The sequence below is a fragment of the Boleophthalmus pectinirostris genome, unplaced genomic scaffold (assembly GCF_026225935.1).
Source record: "Boleophthalmus pectinirostris isolate CB_2022bp ecotype Guang Dong unplaced genomic scaffold, ASM2622593v1 HiC_scaffold_13, whole genome shotgun sequence".
Classification (NCBI taxonomy): domain Eukaryota; kingdom Metazoa; phylum Chordata; class Actinopteri; order Gobiiformes; family Gobiidae; genus Boleophthalmus; species Boleophthalmus pectinirostris.
The window spans coordinates 34,601,767-34,625,738 of record NW_026571036.1 but is presented as its reverse complement, the minus strand read 5'-3'; the positions used below and the strand labels follow the sequence as shown (position 1 = coordinate 34,625,738).

At 38.0% G+C, this 23,972-nt stretch overlaps 1 protein-coding gene across 1 annotated transcript; it reads left to right on the top strand.

Annotated features, from left to right (window-relative positions):
* Positions 1–5,704: 5,704 nt before the first annotated feature.
* Positions 5,705–14,712, top strand: brms1lb (BRMS1 like transcriptional repressor b). The gene is made up of 10 exons (XM_020927730.2): positions 5,705–5,983; positions 6,197–6,287; positions 7,454–7,581; positions 8,367–8,446; positions 8,978–9,074; positions 9,168–9,257; positions 9,434–9,498; positions 10,694–10,733; positions 11,370–11,499; positions 12,306–14,712. Exons 1-10 carry the CDS (start codon positions 5,848–5,850, stop codon positions 12,421–12,423), a joined length of 975 nt encoding a protein of 324 aa, XP_020783389.1. The 5' UTR covers positions 5,705–5,847; the 3' UTR covers positions 12,424–14,712.
* The last annotated feature ends 9,260 nt before the right edge of the window (positions 14,713–23,972 follow it).

Genomic DNA, 23,972 nt, shown 5'->3' with positions numbered 1-23,972 from the left:
GACATAGCTGGGTTTAGTGAGTCAGGCTTAAATTACTCAGGGACACCATGGGCCATGCATAATGAAAGGAATGCAGAGTTATGGTATTGTTAACATCCCCAGTATGTCACTGGGTGCAAGTTGAAGGCCAAAGGAATGAATGACTTTTACTCTATATGGCCTGTTTCCAGTCTTACTCACTGGAAGAAATCATTATTAAAATTATTATGTGTCATGGTATCACCCGGGTTGGTGGTCCTGTTAGTCAAGGTTTAGTTCTGGTTCTTTAGAACTAGATTAGTCCTAATTTAGATGCTTGGGTGAGACTGAACGCATCCTAAAACTGGTTTGTGACTTGAGATGTAGGAGCAGATCTGGGGTTCTCAAGAAAAGTTGTTTTTAGAATGGTATTTGAACAATGTGACCTTAGGTAATATCTGTTTAATTGATCTTCAGTCAGTGTATCTATATACAATGAATTTGTATTTTCAGTATTTCCACCAACCTGATCGGGACTACACAGTTTCCTATGACTTTTATCTTGGTTAATCTATTCTTGTGGACTGCCCCTGTACCAAAAAAAGCAAAAAACAAAAAAAAAAAAAAAACATGCCATACCAATAATGAAGAAGGTCAAAAGGTTCCTCCCATGAGCCCAAAGCATGTGCATTTTTATCATATTTATTACTATTATGTTCTTCTGGTTAGCCCATTGATGATCTTAAAAAGGGGTTGTGCACCTTGGGACCTGTCCCACATTATCTATTAACAAAGGTTGTGTAGCTACTGTATTTGAACGGACATGGCGATCCTTAATCTTGAGTCCACATGACTGTTCTTGGAGGCCCTTGTTACATCGGATCTCATCTGGATCAGTGAATGAATAAGCATATCCTAATTCAGTGTTTTGGAATGGTTCTCATTTTTTTCACACAGTATAGCCCTACCACCTAAAAAGTTAATGGCTTTCTGAGTACCACAAGATTTAAACCCAGATATTATCAAGTCTAAATTAGAGCTAAACCAGGTCTAAAATAGCAGTAAATCATTTAATAAGATAGTACATAAGGTAAATGACAAAAAAAAAAAAAAAAGATTTGTCTCAAAAAATACACAAACTGCAAAAGGCTTTGTGTAGTACCACAGTGAGCCAGAGGGTATTTGGGTACTCCACTGTCATTACTCACTGCTCCTAGTGTAATTCCCCATAAAAACACCAATGATGTATGAGTACAAATACCATGGAAAAATGTGCCTAAAAGGAGTGATGGGAAGAATACTCTGAAAATGTATGCAGTTACATAAAACTGAATACCCAAATTAAAATATATTTTGCAACATATTCTCAGTCATGGTCCAATCAGAGTACTTTATTCTGAATACTTGGAATACTTTCACATCAAGCTGAGTAAAGACCCATGATAGTATTAAAAGCAGCTTTATACTTGTTTTTTTATGCTTTTCCTATCACTAACTGGAGAACAAATGAGTATTGCCATGTATTCCTTTGATTTTAGAAAAGTAACCTTATTCTGAATATCACCAAATGAAGAAGTAACTGTGCTGGAATACAGTTATTGAAAATGAATATTCTGAATATGTATTTTTGGTACATGTGTTCATTTACTTCCCGACACTGCCAGGGAAATAAACATCCCTTTTTGTTGATTCTTTTACAATGTTTAGATTTACTTTGGTGAACTCAATTTACACCGATCACATTATGAAACTGGCATCCTGCATGACTCAATACAATGGTTAACACTAGTTTTGAAAATCTAACATTTTGAAACTTTCGATTTGAGCCTTTAAAAATGTGTGTAATTCTCCCCTTTCACGGTTTCAGCCCTAATTTACACATGCAGATCTGTTCGGGGAATAGTGGGTGAGGAGCAGGTAACACCTCGGCTTTGACTGGGTGTCTTCATTCTCACGGGTAGACTGTCATACACCTCGTACACACACAAAGGATTATATTGTGATCTGTTCCTCTGCCGAATAGTCCCACGGGCACAATGTTCCAATGTGTACATGAGGTTTTAACATTTTGTAAAGACGCTATTATGTCAAGTCTGTTGTTGTTTTTGAGGGTGTTGTGGTATTAAACAGAAAGCATAGTACAACAGATCAAAATAGCCACAATAAATAAGTGAAAGTCATCAAAGGAAGAACCTTAAGACCTTTAAGGGATAGCTGAACGTGCATTATGTAAATTTTGTGGTGGAAGGTTTGTCACCTCTTTGTCTCCATGGAGATGTTGTAGCTTTGTCTTGAATGTCTCACAGAATGGTTTTAAATCAGACCTATAATACAAAATTGACTTCCCAGGGCTTGTAATTGTTTTCCCTTCTCATTTACTCTCTGTGAGTTATATTTGGAGTGATGTGTGCATGTTTGAGCAGTCTTTAATCACTTATTTCCAAAATGCCATATTGCCTAATTGCAGTTTTTACCGCCACTGGCATATGCCCACAGCTCTGTTCTTTCACCAGTTTTATTTTCTTAATCGGTGATATGCACAAGATTTGGCAGCATCATGTAGTCATTTTGGTACAAATGAAAAAACACCTGCGATCCGCTAGTGTGATCTGCAGCTATCCATGGGAGGTGCCGATAGCAATGCTGCTCTTTGACGTTTGTAATGTCAGCTCTCATTGGGCACCACAGTTTTCTAACGAAGAAGTCAGCAGACTTTTTTGTTTATTGTTTGTTTTGGATGAATATTGTGATTTAGAATGTGCAAATTATAATATAATGATCTACAGATATCATAGAGTATAACTATGTAGCACACACAAGCACAGTATGTCTTCTTTAATTATTTATTTATTTTTATTTATTTATTTATTTTTTTTGAGTGTTGTAACACATACATCAGAAAAAATGCTTTGGAAAACATGCATTCTTATGGTGATTAGGGTCTGCTTTCGCTGATTTCCATGGAGATAGATACTATGGAACATTCCATGCAAAACAATAGCATCACCAAGGAGACAAGAAGGTGGTGGAACCTCTACAAGAAAAAGTACATTGTGCATCTTTAAATAAGATGTGAATCAAGAAATTCACAATTATGGGGCCATTCACAGTAAAATCTGTACTAGATATAAACTGTGCAAGGAATTAAAACCAGCACCTTAAGCTGAATGCACAAGTTTTGCATTGGGGAGACGGGAGCCTACTGCAGAAACACATTTAGGCACAATGGGTACTGAACTGGGAACCTTGTTGTTATGAGGCAAGAATGCTAAATGAGTTGCAGTAATACTTTTGCACATGCCACTGCTTTAAATTCCAAATTAAGCAAGTACTTACTGGCCTAATCTCCAAATATTGTTAGTCTCAAAAGAGTGGAATGCCCAGATTTACAGAAGTGTACTGTCTGGTGTTATGGATACACATTTTCATAATAGCAGTTGGAGTTTTACAACGCTTCCCAACATGTGCAATGAATAACTCCACCAATAAACCCACCTTCAAAATTACTCAGAATCATCATTTGCATTGATTTACATGGAGAGACTTTGTTCCCATGGACACATTCAAACTCATGTAAATAACTGTGACAAGGACTTGGAACAGTCTATTCATTGTATCAAAATATGCTTTGAAGATTAGATATAATTTGTTTTTTCCATATTTTATTAAGAAAAACATTTACGTTAAATAGCAAAGGAAAATAGATGAAAATCACGGAATTATGAAACGGTGTGCATTTCAAAGTCAGATTTTCTGCTGGCCTCGACAAACCAAAGAGTTTCCTGACTCTGACAGTGGTGTGAAAATCAATGAGAACAGAAGCACAGTCTGGAAACAGCCAGGCGCTCTGCAAACCACACTCTGCGCTTCAAGAAATGTGTTCACTGTTGGTACAGGCAATGGTTAGTGGCTGCAGTATTGCATTTTAAATTTTTTTAATTTTGGTTAGATAAAATATGATAATAAGCCTCCACAATGTAGCCTATTCTAAGCTCATGATATTGGCTCCAGTTTATGATCTTGTATCTTAACAGGCCCCCCAATAGCGCATTATGTATTCAGCACACTCAGAGGTTGTAGCCACAGCTGCCCTGAGGCTGACTGACAAAGACTGCTACTGCTACCACCATGGCTGGTGGTTTTTGTATGTGAATGTGATGATGTTCCAGATGGGGACAGTTTCCCTACTGATAACATGCTACTTTCATAAGAAATATAAAAAATAAAAAAAAGTTGAATCTGATCATTTCTATTAGTGACTACAGAACTCACTATATTACAACAATCTGTATTTTACAATTATAAGTTTAGTTGCCCTCATATTATTAACCTATAGAATCTTGTGATATAATCTGAAACCCAGCGATTCTTGGACAGACAGGCATAGTGCCGGGATCACATTTCAATCGAGATTAAGCCTTTTGCGCCCTCATGTGATAGAAAGATGAACTGCATATTTAGCAAAAATGCTTTAAAACAACTATTATCCTATTTTAATTTTGTAATGTAATGTATGTAATTAATACCTTCTTATCATACTTTGCATTGTATTTTAAATCAGTACTGCTCATATTAAAAAACGTGATATGCAGTGATGTTGGATGTTAAATTCCTATGTTGTGAAAGACACAAAGTTCCAAAGTTTGTTGCAAGATTGCCTGACCCCACATTATATGCACAGTGGCAGTGTTTTTGATTGTTGAGAATACTAACTCAACTGCAACCCACTCTGCACTACACTCTGCACTACATTTGTAAGATTTTTATGTATGTATTTTTAATTATTTATTTTCATACAGGAATTTTTTTTTTTTTTTATAGACCTATCCATGTTTGAACCTGCCAGTTGGAGTCAGACACTGTGTGATGTCATTTCAGATTTATACTCTGCAATAAAGTGAACTTATTTCAGATGCCAGCTCATTGGGTACTCACTGAAATCTCACTGAGTTCTCACACAACAAGCCTTCACTTTCCACAGTCTCCCACCGCTCTCAGTGCAGCACCTGTCTGTTAGCAGCTCAGAGGTGAAAGAGGTGAAACAGGAGCAGGTGCCCTGACAGCTGCACCCTAGGGTGCTGCACTCATGTGCCCGTCTGTGCACAGGCCGATGTCCGACACCTCAGCCCTCTTTTGGCTGCTGCGAGCGGGAAAGTAGGCTACTGACTCACAACATGATGTCAACACTGGGCCATAACTGTTCAGCTGTGTCTGTAAACAATGAGACTAGATATGTCCGTACATGCAGAGTTATTCACTGAACGTCTGCACCATCTATGTGCTCGTGTTATTCGTGTTATTTTACTATAATATTATGGCTGCAGTGAATTTCCTTTTGGTACATGACAGCAAATCTCAAACATTTATAATCAAAATAACCAAGAGGGGAATGTCTATTTCTCTATTAGTTATTTCAAGATGAAGAAGTTGTGATTCCAATAATTGGTATCAGTCTACTGGTGTAAATAAATGAATATGCAATAATCTGTTAAACCTAAATAAATTAATTCAACCATTTAGGCTAAACAAATATTTAGTTGGTGGGCTTACATCATTAAATTGGATTTCAAGTTTTTCCTTTTTTTTTCTCTGTTAAGCTAAGTAAAAAAAAAAAAAAACTATTCATGACTGGATCCACGTGGGGAACTACAACTCCCATCAAGCCTGCTGTTTTTTGGTTGTCTAGTAACCTCTCCTCTCATCTGATTGGTGGGTCAGAGACATAGGTCTGAGTAAGGCATCCTCTGATTGGTCCACGGTAGCCATGTTTGCACATCCAGCTGTCTTGATGCTAACCGGTTAGCTGAGCTACATTTTTCGTTTTACTTGCAATTAACAAACTGATTCGACCGTGTCAGTACTTTAACACAAACCTATTGGCACTTGGCGATGCCGGTTCACTCCCGGGACAAGAAAGAAAACAATCAAGACGAAATGGAGGTGGATTTTCCGGATCAAGACGGCAGTAGCACAGACGAGGAAGATACGGTTAGCTCCTCGGTGTCTGAAGACGGAGACACATCGGGTAGGGAAAAAACAGGCCTAAAATGTCTTACTGAAGCTAACTACACAAATGCGCAAAACCAGATAGCAGTTGTGTACACAATTTATGGTTAATGTGAAATAACAGTCCAAAAATGACAATGAAAGAATCTAACAGTGCTCTCACAAGAATATGGAGGCTTGTTTGGTGTGAAAAGCTGTTTAAATGGATGTTAGTTGTGTTTTATTTGAACAGAAATGGACGATGAGGACTGCGAGAGGCGGAGGATGGAGTGCCTGGATGAGATGACCACGTTAGAAAAGCAGTTCACAGATTTGAAGGAGCAGTAAGTTCTCTGTCCACTCCCACACAAGCTGTCAAGAGTGTCTGGCAACTCATCCAAGGCTGTGCAGAAAGTTACAGACATACTTTATACTTGAAAATATGCAGTTTCATTCACCTCTTGCACTACCCTTGTGATTTCACAATATCCTCAGATATCATCTATCATATCAGATGTTTGTGCAGTCCTTTGTCTTTAACTTCAAACAGTGACGCCAACGCCCCTAAATCGTCAGTACTTCTTCTTGGGTTTCACACTCTGGTTTATAGTTCGGCACACTCATACAGACTGTATAAAGAAGTGGACTAAGTGAGTCTGACGTCACCCATAGCCTTCGGCTCCAGTCAAATGAAACTCACCGAGGTTGGCAGTTAGTGGAAGGAATTTGGAGCCAAGTTTCATATATATGGAATAGGAATTAATTTACATAGAAAATACCAAAATAAACATTGTAGAATCATGTAGAGTGGGTTAGTACAAACATTTTAAGACAAAAATGAGCCTAACAGCAAACGTTACAGAGAGACAAGTGACAGTTTCTCAATACAAATTGAATTGGAGACTGGAACCGGAAGTGCAGCTATGGTCACTTCCTATTGCAGATGACCTATGTCCAAATATATATACAGTCTGTGGTGGCACAGGTGCTTATGGAATCACGGAGCACTCTGTATATAAACACTGGGTTCCTGGTGCACTAAAATACCAAACATCATGTCCACCGGAGTAACAAGACCCTGATATATTTCATAGAATAGACTGTATGTCTTCAAATGGGCCTTTTCAGTTCAGCACACTTTGTACTTTTGCTGCAGAAAAATGCAAAAACTGATAAGATAAATAAGTCGGGATGTTTTTATTTCAGTTTGAAAATTTACTACATTTTCAGCAGATGTTGGACTTGGTAGTTGTTGCATGCTACAACTCCCTATTGTTCCTATTGTCACTGTCTTTGTCTATTACATAATTGAATTAAATAAATGCCTTCCTGATGAGGCCATGCTGAAGTCTAGCTCTCATAGCCATCATTTTCTAACCCCATTAGAGATAATGATGTCTGATTTCCTCTGCCATTTCTATAATTTTTTTTTCTAATACACAATTTCAAAGGTTAATGATGGTATTTGAGTATTTCTTACCCATTAAGTGTCATTATGTGCTCTCTCCAGGCTGTACAAGGAGCGTCTGAGCCAGGTGGACATTAAGCTGCAGGAGGTGATGGCCGGCTGTGCACAGGAGTATCTGGAGCCTTTAGCCAACCTGCAGGAGAACATGCAGATCAGGACCAAAGTGGCAGGTGCACACTCTCTCTCAGGCTTTGAAGCTTTGAACGGCTGAAGTAATAAAGACACAATCCACTCTGATCTTTGTGGTTTGTGCTTTTTAACCTTTGAGCTGCTGTTTAGTGTGTCGTTTGAGATTTTTAAGGCCTAATGCATAACTTTTTAGCCAAAAATAGACTACAATAAAAGCATGTTTTTTTCATGTTGGATCATTTTGGTTGCACTAAAACCTTGCATCCTTACTCTGAGCAGGCTTACATCTCCCCTGACTTCTGTTTGGCCTGGAGGAGAGCCTCCTCCTTCTTGTCTCCATGGAAATGTTGTTCCTTTATTATAATCCTCAATATGCCTATTCAAAACTAAAACTATCCATGGAAGTCTTCCAAAGTATGGTTTTAAAAGAACATTGTTGCATGTTGCAAAAACTGGATAATTATGATAATTATCCTTTGCTTATAGTTTCTCCTACACAAATTAATTCCAGATATAGAACCTACCAAAATATGTTAACACCATTTCATTTTCAAGAGTGTACTATCCCTGTATTTATATGAATAATGAGTTAAGGATTGTTCCTTCCAGATTTGTTTTCACTGCTCCTTATTTACTTTGTGAGTATGCAGTTGCCTCTACTAATGTGTAAAAAAAATGTAGACTAAGATTTTCTGGTGTAGTACATGATATGATATATTCCTGCATAAAAAAATAGATCAAAGTCAGGCTTGATCAGAGCAAATACCTTGTGATCCTTCACACTGTGTGGAATTTAATAATTGATTATGTCTTCTTGTTACGGCAGGAATCTACAGGGAGTTGTGCTTAGAATCAGTCAAGAACAAGTACGAGTGTGAGATCCAGGCCGCCTGTCAGCACTGGGAGGTAAGAAACCTGTAACAAGCATGCACCATGAACATGAAAATGTGTTAATCCATGTGTTTGAATCTTTCCAGTTTACATTATTATAATATAGTGATAATGACATTGAACAATTCAACAAAACATATGTATTTAATTATGGTTGTGTTGACTTATGTATGTATATATGTTATGTTATGTTATGTTATGTTAATTATTAATAAAATTTTAATTTATTCCAATGACAATAATTGCATAATATCCTGTCTGGATTAGCATTTGCCTGATAAGACCTGCCATTATGATACAAAAATTATATTTACACTGAAAATCCAACCAGAATATATGCATTTAATTAAATCTGCATCTTGGTACATGTAATGCTTTTATTCAATAAAAGTTGGGAAATTGACATTCATAATTTATTAATATAACCTTAGATGAAACATTTTGTGGTCTGTCTTATAGTTATAGTTTTTGAAAAATAAAACTGGTGAACTGCTGGTTACCATTTGCCTGATATCTCCTGCCAATATCTTTCTCCCCTACGCTCAGAGTGAGAAGATGCTGCTGTTTGATACGGTGCAGAGTGAGTTGGAGGAAAAGATCAGAAGACTGGAGGAAGACCGGCACAGTATTGACATAACCTCAGGTAGCAGCATGCTCAAAACACTACATCACAATGAAACTTCAAACACAGACTTGACCGAAATAACTCTCTCTTTTTCCCATTTTTACTTTTCAGAGTTGTGGAGCGATGGGCTGCACTCACGAAAGAACAAGAAGAAAGACCCGTTCTGCCCTGTGAAGAAGAAGAAACCTGTCGTAGTCTCTGATATCCTTTACTTTGTAGTTCACCTTGTTTTATTCTTCAGTGCAACGAAATGCAGTTTTAGCCTATAACCAGTGTGCAATCAAGCAAGTACTAGATAAAAATGTATATATAACAGAATATTATCATTCTGCTCTATTCTATCTCTATTCTAGACTTTTCCTTAATCTTGTTTTCACGGCCGTATATTGTTTACATGCTGCAAGATCTGGACATTCTTGAAGACTGGACCGCAATAAGAAAGGTGCTTGTTGTCTTTTAATGTTCAACTTTAGTCTCCAGCAACTTACAAGTTTTACAGTTAAGTGCATTTTCTACAAAACACATATTTGTATAAAAAAGCAGGCTAAGTGTGTTAACTTCAATCCAGCATAGAACTGCACAACGTAAATTAATTGTTTCCATTGCTTTGCGTGGATTGTTCCACAGTATAGCTTTACCCTTCTTTATCTCCATGGAGACAAGCAGGTGACACCATCAAGGCAAGTTACAGGTCAAATATGAGGAGAGGCATCTTCAAGGAAAAGAGCATATTTTCCTTTTTGAGAACTTTTAACAACTGTAATTGAATAAAGGCTATATAGATAAATGTATTCTAACGCCATACTGTGGAATATTAGCATCTCCTTAGAAATGAGCAGGTGGTGGACCCCCCTATAAAAAAGTTATGTAGTGTGCCTATTAAAGAAAAAGCCACTGAAATTGCTAGTAAAGATTTCCTTCACACAATAAGCACTTGTCAAACTACATTAATCCAAATATGTCGTAACTCAAATGTATTATTCAAGTTACTAAGCAACAGCACTGAAGTGGAAACAGAGACAAGACAAGATGACACATGGTATGTCGACATTCAGTTTCACAGGTCCCGTGATTACCCAATGTACAATTCTGTAATCATTTAGATCACCGATACCAATACTGAACCAGTGGCATGTCCCTCTAAGTTTGCACATTTAAATCCATGTGCACAAAGGCTGAATTCTTAAAACTGACAAATAACATAGAACAGTCTGTATTAAACAACACATTTCTAGGAATTACTGAATTAAATATAACTTTAAATGAAATAATATTGCTTATTGCTATGTGTATAATTTGCCAGTTGTGACCATTTAAATAGAGAGTTATTATTCATTTTGCAGCGTTAATTATGTAATATAAAATTCAGCTCTTTGAACTTTGACCTGATTTCCCATACTAGACACTCTGTTTTGTTGTATGGGTTCATTGTAGTTTTGAAGTTTAATCAAGATTGAACTGGACCTTTTGCTTGTGTAACTACTACACTATTTAATTCACATTTCAGATTTTGAGGGCTAATGAATGAGCCTCTATAGTCTCTCATTTTGAAATGACTGCTATGTTTGGGTCGATTTTGTACAGTTATAATGTATACACAAGAGTCTGCCCATCTCATTTGTGTGCTGTCCCTTCAGGCTATGGCGTCCCTGGGTCCGCACAGAGTAAAGGTGGATGGTGAGTTTTGTTTTTTTTCCTCAGTAAAAGTCAGCATTGATCTCCGCTAACAAACTCACTTCTTTCACTCTCAAACACTAATGGTCATTATTGATCACACATAGATCTTGAGTCCACTTTAATTTTTTTTTCCTCTAACTCTCCAGTGAGTTTTTGATGTGATTGTGTACAGTTTCTCCTAGGCCTGTCACGATAACACATTTTGAAGACTTGCTATAAAGATATACTACGATAAATGATAATATATATTTTAAACCATTTTATTAAGTATACTATATGATTAAAGGGCATGAGCTGCAACCGTTAACTTTTTTCTCAATTTTTAGACTTTTTAATAATAGAATGAAGCAATAATTAGATATGGAAGTTAATTTTTCAACCCTCTTCAGCTCAAAGGTTATTGTATTGCAACAAAAATACCCTGAATCTCCCCACTTTTACAAAGAAACTGTGCATATGATAAATATTGAGCCACAAAATATATAGTTCCAACGTTCATTTATTGAAGTCGATATAGTAATTATCATGACAGGCCTAGTTTCTCCTCCTCTTTGACCAATATGTCTCCAGTGAGTTTTTGATTGTTTCACAGTCTCTCCTCCTCCTTGACCTCTGTGTTGTGTTGATCTGGTGTAGTCCCCGCGGTGAAGGTGGACAGGCATCACCATGTGGCGCGCTCAGAGGACGGCCGGCTGTTCTATGACAACCAGTGGTACTGCAGAGGACAGGCCATCTGCATCAACCGCAAGGACGACTACCCCACCAGGTCTGTGCACTGGAGGAGGGATATTAGATTAGAGTTTTTGATATAGTCCAGTCTTTTTGTTAGCAACACAGTAAATCTATCAAGAGTTTTGACTTTCACAGCAGTTTGTTCTGTTGCCCAGGCAGTATAATATAACTAACTTCACTTAATAACTCAATGAATGTTGAAATTACGTTTGCGATTCATTTGACATTCAAACAACATTCTGAAGTTTAATCAGACTGAAGTTTGGTATGTGTACATTTCAGAATATGTTTGTAGAAGTTCAACTTCAACCCATTATAAGACGTGATTATTTGTTGACAAATTGCACAGTGTTAATGTTTCTTTAGCACTTTTAATATATGAGGATGTATATCTTTCTTGCTGCTATTATAAATGAGTTACTAACAAAATAATTTCCTGAAAAGGATTAATAAAGTGCATCTAATCTAAATAGCAATTTCCTTTCTAATTAATAGTGCTGCCAAGGGCTGGTTAATATGGCAAAAAATCATCACAGTTTATCTTTCTTGTATTGATCAGTCACATATGTTTTATTAAAACAATACAATGAATTTACTATTCATTTCAAGAACACAAAGAAGTCAGACTTTAGACTGTCTTAAATGCAATTTAATGCAAAATGTAATCCTCCAGTGTCTGAACTCTGCTCCAAACCACATGCTTTAACTGACAGGTTTGGCTTTGGTCCTATTGATTAAAAGATCAGGCCCAAGATGATATTTGATTAAAAATCTAATAACTGCATAATTGCCCTCCATGTATTCTTATCTTGGGTCTAATTTCAAGTTTTTATTTTGCAGTGCCATCATCACCACCATCAACAATGATGAGGTTTGGTTTAAGCGCTTGGATGGGACCAAGTCGAAGCTGTACGTCTCTCAGCTGCAGAAAGGCAAATACACCATCAAGCACTCGTAGGTCTGCTCCTAAACCTTCTCTGTCCTCGTGGTCCCGTTCTACATGCTTACCTATATGTGCAGTGTGAGAAACATCAGCAAAACTCGACTAACATGTGGCAATTACACAAACACTTTGAGTCTATAGTTAGTATTTACTGTAAATATGTTGATAAAAACTCACAAAGTGTCATTTTCTCTTGAGATTAAGTGCTGCTAAATATGAAGGGAGAGAACTGTTGACTTGTGAAGTATGGAGCGTGCCTTTTTGAGACAAGAACTATCAATGCAGTGAAGCCTTACCCCTAACCTGCTGAGCAATGAGCAGGCCAAAAAACTGAAAGATTTAAGTTTGCCTCTGTGCTTCATGCTCTGTGGAGCTTATAAATCTCTGTTAGAGATATTTTGCAGTGACATCACGCTGGGGGTGGTGTTCATCAGTTACCATGGAGATAAAATTCACACACATAGCAAACACAGTCAAAAAGGATTTAAGATTATCTGAAAACACAAATTTAAACAGCACATAAAGCTCAGAATAAAGTCTAACCTGAATAACAGAGCCTCAGACAGAGCAGAGCCTACAGTTAGCATCACATCCCCAGGGAATGTTGATGACATCAGCTGCAAAGTATCAATAGGCCCCCAGTTGCCTGAAACAGCAAAATTGCACAGGTTGTCTACATTGAGTTTGTATGAAAGCAGTGAGTTTTGATATGATGAACTTGTTATGATAATTTGAGTTGTGTTAGAGATATCACATGTGATTTTTTAATTTAATTTTTTTTATTATATAGTTGAAATTCTATCCAATGAATGCACAAAATATAGCGATAGATAGATAACATACACTTTGAAATCTAAAGTGATAAAAAAAAAAAAAATACTGTTAACTAAAACACTACAAAAACATGAGCTAAAATATTTATTACAAAAAATGCTACTCTAAATTAAATTTCAGCTACCATAGTGTTGTCCAGTTGTGTCTTTTTTGGTCACGGCCAAAATAATGAGTTAAACAAAATGTAATTATTAAATATTAAATTATAAACTATTAAGTTAGTTGGTGCATGTCATCTTTTCATACTTAAATAGCCTCCTGCAGTGGCAATTTTGAGGCACAATTTGCAAATATTACTAAACCATAACTAAATATTTGATCATGTACCATTTAAACTGTATTGCAATAACACAATTATTAATGGGTCTATTATAAAAGACTGTAATAGAGTGTGGAACCATTGACAAAAAACAATGGAGCTCAAGTAAATTTTCCATTAATTTTTCCCTTAGACATAAAAGCTTGAAAGCTTGCTCAGGGCTAATCAGCTATGTGGTAACTAATCACCACAAGACCTATAATTGTATTTGAAATCTGCTTCTAAAACTTTAAAACGATTTATAAAGATGCGATTTGGATTTAACACTACTGCGTTAGTTACCATGTAGCTGGTTAGTCTTCGTGATGCTTTTGAAATTTTCCGAATAATCTATCATAAAAATTAATGGAAGTGGGCAGGACTCCATAGAGATGAGGATAAGGTCATTACATTTCCTAGAATTTTCAGTATAGCCTTATGTTTTATGCTAAATACTAAACTTGGTGCCCATTTAAAAGTATTGTAACTCTATAGCGATAGATGTATTTACCAGCAGCTCACTGAGTTGTTCCACTGCTCTTGTTTACTTTTTGTAAACAAGAGCAGTACCGTACCATAAGGTGGCCGTAAATGGCGGAAACGGTAAAGAAACTGTTGAGAATCAAGATGGCGGCATTGTTTTTCGTCACTGTGAATCTCCCTCTGTCTTCATGTTGCCATTTGTCCCATAGTGCCTCCTAATCATAAGTGAAAGGCAGGTTTATGCTGTTCCTATGATGCCGGCTGTAAAAGGCAGTCGCAAACTTGATCTTTATTTGTCATTGTATATCCAGTGTGTTACTTTTTCACTTTCTACAATATTCTCATTTTTCAGTGTTAATCTCAATATTTTTACTGTCAGAAAACCTAAAAAAGGAGCCACGTTGCAACTCCGTCCTTTGAATATTGCTTGATTTTGATTGTTTTGCGTTGAATTTGCGATGATCTTTGTGTTTCTGATGTAAAGAAAAAAAGGTGCTCAAAATAATGTGAAGCCCAAATGCTGTACTGTACTGTACTGTTGAAAAAATAATAATACCATTGCATTTAATTTTCATTTTGTACATTTTTTATGCATCATTTTCTCTTCCACAAATGCTGGAAGCTGCAAAGACAAAATGTGAAATTGTGCCATATGCATGTCATTAAAGACTCTTTTGGTTGAATCTGTATTGAGGTGTGGTGTGTAGTTTTTGATGACATCTGATGGGGAAAATGAGATTGCAGTGACTAAGTATTTTATTAGATTACATTTATTTTCATTAGATTACATTACAGAGAATTGGTTGGGTTGGTTCCATGTAACCTATTGTCACTGGAGTAATACTATTTCCATAATGATGATGACTGTGAAAACTCTATCAGCCATGTTATTCTTTAGATTTGAGTACGTTAACAAGAATGTAGATAGGCAGGTACTTTTCAAAGGGGCATTGTGTACTTTTTTCTGGTTGATGGATGCGCCACCTGCTCGTATCCATGGAGATTGTATTGCTTTGCTTTGTAATGTTTTGCATTGCATTTTGCTTGTCTATCTCTGTGGAGGAGGTGATTAGTCAGGCTGGCGCCACCTATTGCCTCCGCTCAACTTCATTTCTCTCCAGGGACTAGGTCAGGAATCAGAATACACTAGACGGTTTGCAAAAACCTCGGAAGTGCGAGTTCAGGCACCAGCCAATCAGCGAAGAGCCATACATTCTGTTTTGGCAACGATTCCTGAGATCGAGGATTTAAAGCCGGAACAAACAGAAAGTTTGGTGAATTTTATCAAGCTGAAAGACGTTATTGCCCTTCTTCCTACGGGATTTGGGAAAAGCTTATTATACCAGTTAGCCCCATTAGCAGCGCATTACATACGTCACGACCAAATAGCAATGATTGGTTAAGTAAAAGAAAGTACCCGCCTACTGTCGAGCGAATGAATCCTAATGCTGCGAGGTCAGACAGTTTCTACAAAGTGAAACCAGCTGATGAATCAGGCTAGGAGGTGATGCCACTAGGCCAAGTTTTACAGGTCAGATCTGTGGAGAGGCAATGTTGTTCACACGTGTAAATAATGTTTTCAAGATACTTTTATAATTGGTGTTCTATTGCTCAAAAATAATTCTTGATACATAAGTAAAATGCCATACTGTGGAACATTACAAAGCAGTAAACTTTTCATGGAGACGAGCAAGTGGTGAATTCCCAACCAGAAATGTTACACAGTGTCAAGTAGAAACAGAGGGAGGACCCAAAAATGCAGGACTGCTTCAGTTGTTTAATATAACAAAAACCCCAAAACAGAAGAAACCAAATCCAAAAATAGAAACTACCACAGACATGATACTGACAAAGACCAATACAATGGACCAACAAAGTGCAGAGAACACAGCGCATATAAGCACATAGACACAGGTGTAATATATTAGGGCGGGGCAAACAATCAACAGACAGGAAGTAAAACTCAAACTACAAGCAGACAGGACAAATGTCAAAATAAAACACCAAAGGTACACTACACTACAGGAAAAAATACCCCAAAATAAGCCAAAACAACAACTACAGAACATGAACCATGACACACAGTGCACCTTGTTACACTTTAGTCTCCCTCTTAAATGTTTCACGATTCAGCTTAACCTGTATTCAGTTCAGGTCAATCAAATTTTCTTTCTCATTTTACATTTGCAGATCAATTTCCACACATATCTCTATATAAAACAGCCCAGCGTATTATCCTTATAGCCTGGACCGAGCAGCCTGGACACCGTCTTGCACAACTTATTCTGAGGCATAAAGAAATTCCCTGACGGTGCTTGGGCCAAAGTCACCCCTGGGCTTGGATGAACCTCCTTTGGCTCTGGTCCCATGTCACAAAAGCTGCCTTCTTCTTTTCAGGAGAGGGGCAAATGCTGAGGCAGTCCTATTTGATAATGGCTCCTTAGTGCCTCGTGCTGCTCAACCTTTCAGCTATTATTTTAGATTAACTACATGCAGCTTTATTGATTGCGGATAGGGCGCTGATGTACCTCTTTTCCTACCTCTGTGCCTTTGCCTTCAACAGTAAGGGAGACATCTCATGCACAACGGGAGTGATTGATCTATAGGGAGAGGTATTGATCAAACGTAGCCACAATTTAAATAGAATCAATGATAAACGTGATTGGTTAAGCATACGCGTACAGCTCAAGGCCCCTTGGCTAGTTTTGGCCTTTGTAAAACGCCTTAAGTGTAATTACATTTGCAACAGGAAGTCAAATGCTTACTTACCGGATCTCACGCTAAATCTGTTATTTAATTTATATGCAAAATAAGCATGAATTATATATCGTATGTAATAAAGGGAAGCAGTTCAACTTCCCCTGAGAAGACAAGTTTGTGGTGTCGCTCTGAATTGAATTGCTACTCATAAATGAATGCAGAGTTTTAGTGTTTTATGCTCTCAGTTCTCTAAAGTAATTATTGGTAAAACCTTTGACGAAGGCAAAGAAAGACTGGCGTTTGCAAGTTTAAACGTGCATCTATTGCGCCATACCGCTGCAGACCATTTTGAAATCTTAGAAATGAAATCAACAAGTGGTACATTTGATAAATATGTATGCTGCTATTTTTATTGGCAGCCAGTAGAATTCAGTTATAAAGGTTATCAGTGATTTCCTATTCCTAGTAAACCTGGATAGTGGAAACAAAGGCACCAGAGTATTTGAATAGTCCTTTCAAATCAGGTAAGAATGAGATCTAGGGTCTTGTAACAACAACGCAAGTCAATCAACGTTATTTTGTTTGTGAATAGTGCAAAACATGTATGTATTTTGTATTGCTTGGAATGGTTCAGTGTTTAGTCTATCTGGAAATGCCCCATGTAGCCTATTCAGTCCTGGAGCCTATTATTTAAAGAGCTTATATTATGATTTCCTTTGTTAGAATGTTGTTTCCTCATCGCAAACATACCTGAGTTAACCCTGCATATTTTAAGCTCAAACTGAAATGTCTTTGCTGCACCTCGTGATGTAATACAGGAAGTGCTCCACTGAATATTTAAACTCCATACACCTGCATATTTAGGCTGAGGCTTTTCTCAAACAGAAAACACTCTGTTCCACCTTGTGATGTCATGTGGTAATACAGAAAGTGCTCCAGTCGATGAAATCTCGAAAACTCGATACACGTTAACTATAATCATTGGGATAATTTTGGCCCTGGAATTGCCAATCTCTACTGAGCAAATGGTCCTAACCCTAACTTGAAAACTACCACTTCATGACATCACAAGGTGGAATAGCATTTTGAGCTTTGGAGATGTAGACAGACTTACAGGCTTACTCAAATAAAACTGTGAATTAAACAAAACAGAACTCCAAGTAAGATGCATTTTGTAACTTTTCTGACCTGTAATATTGTCTAGTGTTGAAGGTACGTTTAATGCCATATTGTGGGACATTTTGAATAAAACAAAATGATATCTACATGGGAACAAATGGGTGGATGAAGTTACATATTGCAGCTTTAATACAACCTCCCAAATGTAAATACAGTAGTCTGCATCAATTCCAATTATATTACTTCTAAGTTCTAACACAAGGTGTCAGTGTAAAGCTACATTTGAACTTCCATTGAGCAGAGGGAGGCGGGGGAGAGAGGGAGAGAGAAGGAAGGAGGGAGAGATGGAGAGTGAGGGAGGGGTGGGAGGGAGGTGGTCTGTGAATCTGGGGCACCCTGCTGCTCGAAGCCTTCCAGCTGATGAGAGAGAGCAAGAGGAGCGCAATGGATGAAGGCACGGTTTGATCACAGCACACTGGCCACGTCCGCTACTGCTGCTGCAACAGAGGAGAGAGGAGAGGAGAGAGGGAAGGAGGGAGAGAGGATAAGGGGGAGTAGAGAAGAAGAGGAGAGGGAGAAAGAAGGGAGGGAGAAGGACGGAGGGAGAGAGGATAAGGGGGTGTAGAGTAAAAGAGGAGAGGGAGAGAGAAGACAGGTGGAGAGAAAGGGAGAAGATGGGGAAAAGAAGGGAAGGGAGAAAGAGGGAGAGAAAGAAGAAGGGAAGGGAGAAAGAGGGAGAGAGAGGATGGGGGAGTAGAGTAGGAAAGGAGATACAGAGAGAAGACGGGAGGAGGGACAGATGAGGATGAAGGAGAGGAAAGAGGGAGGAGGGAGAGAGAGTGAGGAACTGCGAAGGAGAGGGAAGGGGAGGGAGACAGTAGATAGAGGACAGAGGATGGAGAGAAGGAAGGAGAGAGCGAGACTATATTAGAGAGTGAGAAAAGACAGGAGGAGGGGGAGAAGGGGATAGAGGAAAAGAAAGAAAGAAGGGGTAGGGTGGGAGTGAGGAAGACAGAGAGGAGAGGGAGAGAGAGTGAGGAAGTGAGAAGGAGAGGAAAGGGGAGGGAGAGAGTAGATAGAGGACAGAGGAGAGAGAGAGACTACATTACCCAGAATTGCAAATCTGTTCATGCCTTCTCTAGATCTTTCCATTAGGCCTATTCTTAAATTCACAAATATCAGCCTGAAATGGTAGACACTGTATCACAGTCATGAACCATGCAAAGACACTATCAATCTAGATTTTACATCTACCTAACTACAATCCATTTTAATATTCAGGCTTCAAATCACAGGATGCCTCACAGTTTGATACAATACACGATACATGCCTCACGACACGATATTCTCACGATATTGCAATTGCAAATGTGATAATCAATATATTTCACATGATACTCTTGTGAAATAGTGCTGTTTTTTTAAGAACCAAATACATTTTAGCAACAATATTTCTTTGTTAAACCACTACTTGTCCAAAGTTAATAAGAAATACATCTATTTTAATCATCAAAACAGTGAATATGTCAAGTCAATGTCAAGGCATAAACAAGTTTCCTTCCACTAAATAATGTTAGAAGATACCAACAAATACTACATTTTATCGATACAGCGGCCCATGATAACGATATTGTATGACATTTAGTATCAAGATCTACAGATATTTCAATATTTGTGCTCACTACTATTTAATATCACATAGTATTTGCTTCAACTGGTCACAGTAGGTTGCCTTCATGTTGTAAACAAGACCAAAAAAATTCACAAATGATGTATCTTTGTAATTTTCTACTCTGTTCAAGCATGTTCTAAATGTGCTAAAAGAGATATTTGACTGTATTTTTGTTTCACGTGAATTGATAAACTGCAAATATATTATCCAAAAACCCCTCCACGACACCATATATCTTTGCCATTTAGACACATTCATTCTTAACTGCCCTCAATCTCTCACTGTACGATTTGGGTTTGGACTTTTCTAGAGTGATTTGGTTGTTGATGGATTGGAGCTTCTTCTGTATTTTAAATTTTTAATGTGTAACTGCACCTGGAGGGGATCATTGGGACTGTGTTTACTGCAACACTGCAGCTAATTAGACCGTGAAAGTGTCATTGTGCCCTAAATTACTAATACCTCTGCTGCTGCTACTGCCCCTGGTGGATGGGTATGACATTTTCTGCACAGCAACTAGAGTGTAAAGGCTTGAGGTTTTAGCAGTTGTAGGCTTTACTATGAAATTCCATAATTTTCTGTACCTTATTCTTTTGCTGCTTCTGTGGTCAGAGACTTTAGTATAGGCTGTTTTCAGTGCTTTAATGTCAGAAGACTGATTGACAGTTAGCTGAATGTCTCTCCCCATTTCACTTCCAGAGGAAAGACTTCGAGATCTTGTAGAGTAACTTCTTTGAGGAACTGAACCATTTCATCACAAACTAAAACAACAGAGTAGAGTGAGGCCTTTCCTGCTCCCCCTGGACACTGCTGTGACGCTGCAGGACACAGACGAGGGACACTTTTGGCTCTTCCTTTCCTCAAACTGCCCTGACACAAATCTGCTGACCCTACCTGACCAGTCCTCCTGTTAAACACTGAGACCTTTGACTGAGACACAAAGGCCACTGAGAAGTGCAGTGTAAATGTTGCTACAGCAAAACTTGAATTTCCTCCGAAGTATATAAAGTATGTCTCTCTCTAAAACTATAATATTTGTCTTTGTATTTTGACATAGTGACATTAATGGAGAGTCTGAGGGGAGAATAGACGCATTCATGTGCTGAGAAGAGGCAGCCCAGTGCGTGTGTGGGCTGATTGTTCTGATTGTGTAATGCTGAAAATGTCTGTATGCACTAGCAGCAGAGGATGTAGCGTCATGACGACAGACACAGGGGGAGAGAGGAGCAGAGTGGAGCAGAGTGGAGCAGTAGACTCAAATGCACCAGTGCCCTACATGAAGCTGCTATCACTTCCCCAGGTGTGGCCTAGAACACCCTATTAGCATTCAGGATATCACTATGTCTCATCCAGCGCATGTCTAGACTTACCTCCAGCCCAAAATAGACGTTACTATAGCGATGACCAGGTGGGAGTAAGACACTTTAGGTAATTGCAAGTTTGATTGTTTAGGCTAGGTACTTGTTCAACATGTAAGGACACTTGTGCTGTATTTTACACGTCTTCTAAAGGTACTTGATCATGTGAGGGGCTGTGAGCATCTGTTCCTCTTCCTGTTTCCCAACCAGGAGCACAGGGACAGTTGATTTTCGGTGCTTACTGGATGGTGCTCACCTCGTTGCGTGTTTCTTTTCCTAGAATGTTCAGTGGTTTTGTCACATGTGTTTTATTGCTTAAAATGCCTTGAATAACAGGTTTTCATGAGTGGGCCTGCCTCTCCACAGATCTGGCTTGGCCTCATAATAAAATGTTTTTTATGTAAATATCTAAACTGTTTTTTCTTGTCATAGAACGGGCTGAACTCACTGTTTAACCTCACTTTGGGACCTCCCATTCATTGGAGGAGTATATGAGCACCTAGCCAGGCTGGCGCCACCTAGTGCCTCTGCTCATTTTCATTTCTCTCCAGTGACTAGGTCAGGAATCAGAATACAATAGACCAGGGGTGTCAAACTCATTTTGGTCTGGGGGCCATATCGAATCTACTTTGATCCCAAAGGGGTCGGATCAGAAAACTCATAGCATATATACCCCAAAAATAGCAATAAGTTCAAATATTTGTGCAGAGAAACACTGAACTCTTTGCATGCAATTTCAACACAATATTTTAACATGAACTTGTATGCAAATTGGAACAAGTCCATTTTTCTTGGAAAATCCTGCACTTGGTGTCCACTTTTCTAATTTTTGTCATTTTTCTGATGAGGGTGTCACGATCTACAGTCAAAACGATCGTCCTTTAAGAAAGGAAAGAGGCAAGTTTTCATTTGTGCTGCTCTGGTGGGAGGGGCCATGCACAGAGGCTCTGGAGACGCTGGTATGCTAAGCGGTGCAGAAAATTACCAATATTTTAATAGAAAATGTAATGAAAATATTTTTTGTAGAAAATCAGCCGAGGGCCAGATTAAAGGTCTTGGAGGGCCGGATCTGGCCCCTGGGCCTTATGTTTGACACCTGTGCAATAGACGGTTCATAAAAACCCCTGAAGTGCAAGTTCAGGCACCAGCCAATCAGCAAAGAGTGATATATTCAGTGTTGTCAATGATTCCCAAGATCGAGGATTTAAAGCCAGAATAAAGAGAATGTTTGATGAATTTAAATGATAAAAAGTACCCGCCTACCGTCGAATGAACAAAATCTAAAGCTACGAGGTCAGGCGGTTTGTACGAAGTGAAACGAAGTAAAACTGGCTGATGAATCTGGTTAATGAGCACCTGGGCTGGCAACCATTTTGTGTACTGTGGTCCAAAGCAAGAAAAATATCTGACAAAGGCCTTTTTGCCAAAATGTTTTTTTTTTTAACAATAAAAAAGTTTTTTGGACATCGGCCATCTGAGTGTGCTATGCATTTTTTTCACTTTTGTCTTGCTGCTCCTTGCATTTGCACTTCAACAAGAATTCTGGTGTGCGTTTCGGTGACTGACCATCCACCACAAAAGTTACATAAACCAACTTCATAGGTTCTAAATATATATATACATTATTTTAAATGCACACAATGCATCATCAAGTAAAATCTAGGTAAGTTCAAGTTACTTATATTAAGAACCTTTAACTTGATTTGAATTGATTTGATTTGACAGTTTTTGCCAGTGGAATTTGAAAATTGTAGTTCTTGATTCAAGCAACACAAGATTTCATTTCTTATTACTATACTTAAGTACAAAAAGGCTTGTTCTGTTGGTAGATAATTTGACTAAATCAAGTCATTTTAACTTGACCATGATTTAGTTTTTTGCAGCAGATTTCTAAAATTACAGTATATATGAATGAAATATTGTATTATGCATTTACCATGTGGATCAGATGACCTCGTAAATTAAACCATGAATTAGCTTTCTAACACTTTTATGTTAGAGTCGTGATCATCTCCACTGTCCACACAAAGGAGGTGCTTATGGGTTGAACAGCAGTGAGAGGAGTGGGGATTTCTGAGACAACATGAGGTCATTTCTGTTACGCGGTTTACAAAAGAAAAACTCTGCTGCTGGCGGTATCACACATCCTAAAGCATGAACTGTGAGTGTGCTGAGTTACTGCACTTTTGTTTGGATATTTGAGGCATTCGTCAGATTTCCAAGCTTCTGGCAGCTCAGAAGTACAAACTAGTCTTTACTCAGCATGAGCTAAGCCAGTTTCTCACATTGTATTCTTTGTACGGCTGAGCTATTTGAGAAAAATATCAAATTGCGATTTTTCTGACAAGCATTGCATTTGTGATTTTGGTTTTAAAGGTTCTATATTACACAAAATTAACTCTTCTGAGCTTTAAGCCATGTTAGAATGTTGTTACCTCATCAAAAACATACCTGGAGTTGGTATTATTTCATTCGCATGTGTTTGAGTGATCATTTATTATTAGTCTGTCTACATCTCCAAATCAGAAAACACTGTGTTCCACCTTGTGATGTCATGTAGTGGTAGTTTTCAAGTTAACAGTTACCTTTAACCATGTCTGTGTACAATCATATTTAATGAGTGTAATACTAAGAAACTGCACATACCTTGTTATATGTGCACTTCTAAATTCTCAGCAGCAAACGTCAGTCTGGCCACCGGTTCTACGTCTTGTTGTTCAAACGTTTGATGTCAAATTTGGTATGTGGCTTCAATTAGTAAGAAAACCTCTGTATGTATACACAGCATTTGAAAGCAGCAGCAGTGTCCTTGCAGAGTCCAAAAGCGTTGAACACAGAAGCCTTTTGTTCCAATATTGATATGTTCCACAGCAAAACAGCAGCCTTGACTACCACACTCCAGTCTCTGAGCACTTTAAGAGGTTTTCTCTTCATAAGTCCTTTATGTAACGTCTTTAATGGTAAAAACACTGAACTGATTTCTCTTCTTCTTTTTAGCTATAATATCTTTATTATCCATTATTCAACACAGAGAGTCTTATAATTGTTGTGTTTCATTCATGTAGGCTATTTATTATATTATTTGACTTATCTTTTATTC

Coding starts and splice junctions, on each gene's coding strand:
- brms1lb (XM_020927730.2), top strand. CDS start 5,848: ATGCCGGTTCACTCCCGGGACAAGAAAGAAAACAATCAAGACGAAATG. Junction 5,984..6,196: donor TGAAGACGGAGACACATCGG/GTAGGGAAAAAA, acceptor TTATTTGAACAG/AAATGGACGATGAGGACTGC. Junction 10,734..11,369: donor GCACAGAGTAAAGGTGGATG/GTGAGTTTTGTT, acceptor GATCTGGTGTAG/TCCCCGCGGTGAAGGTGGAC.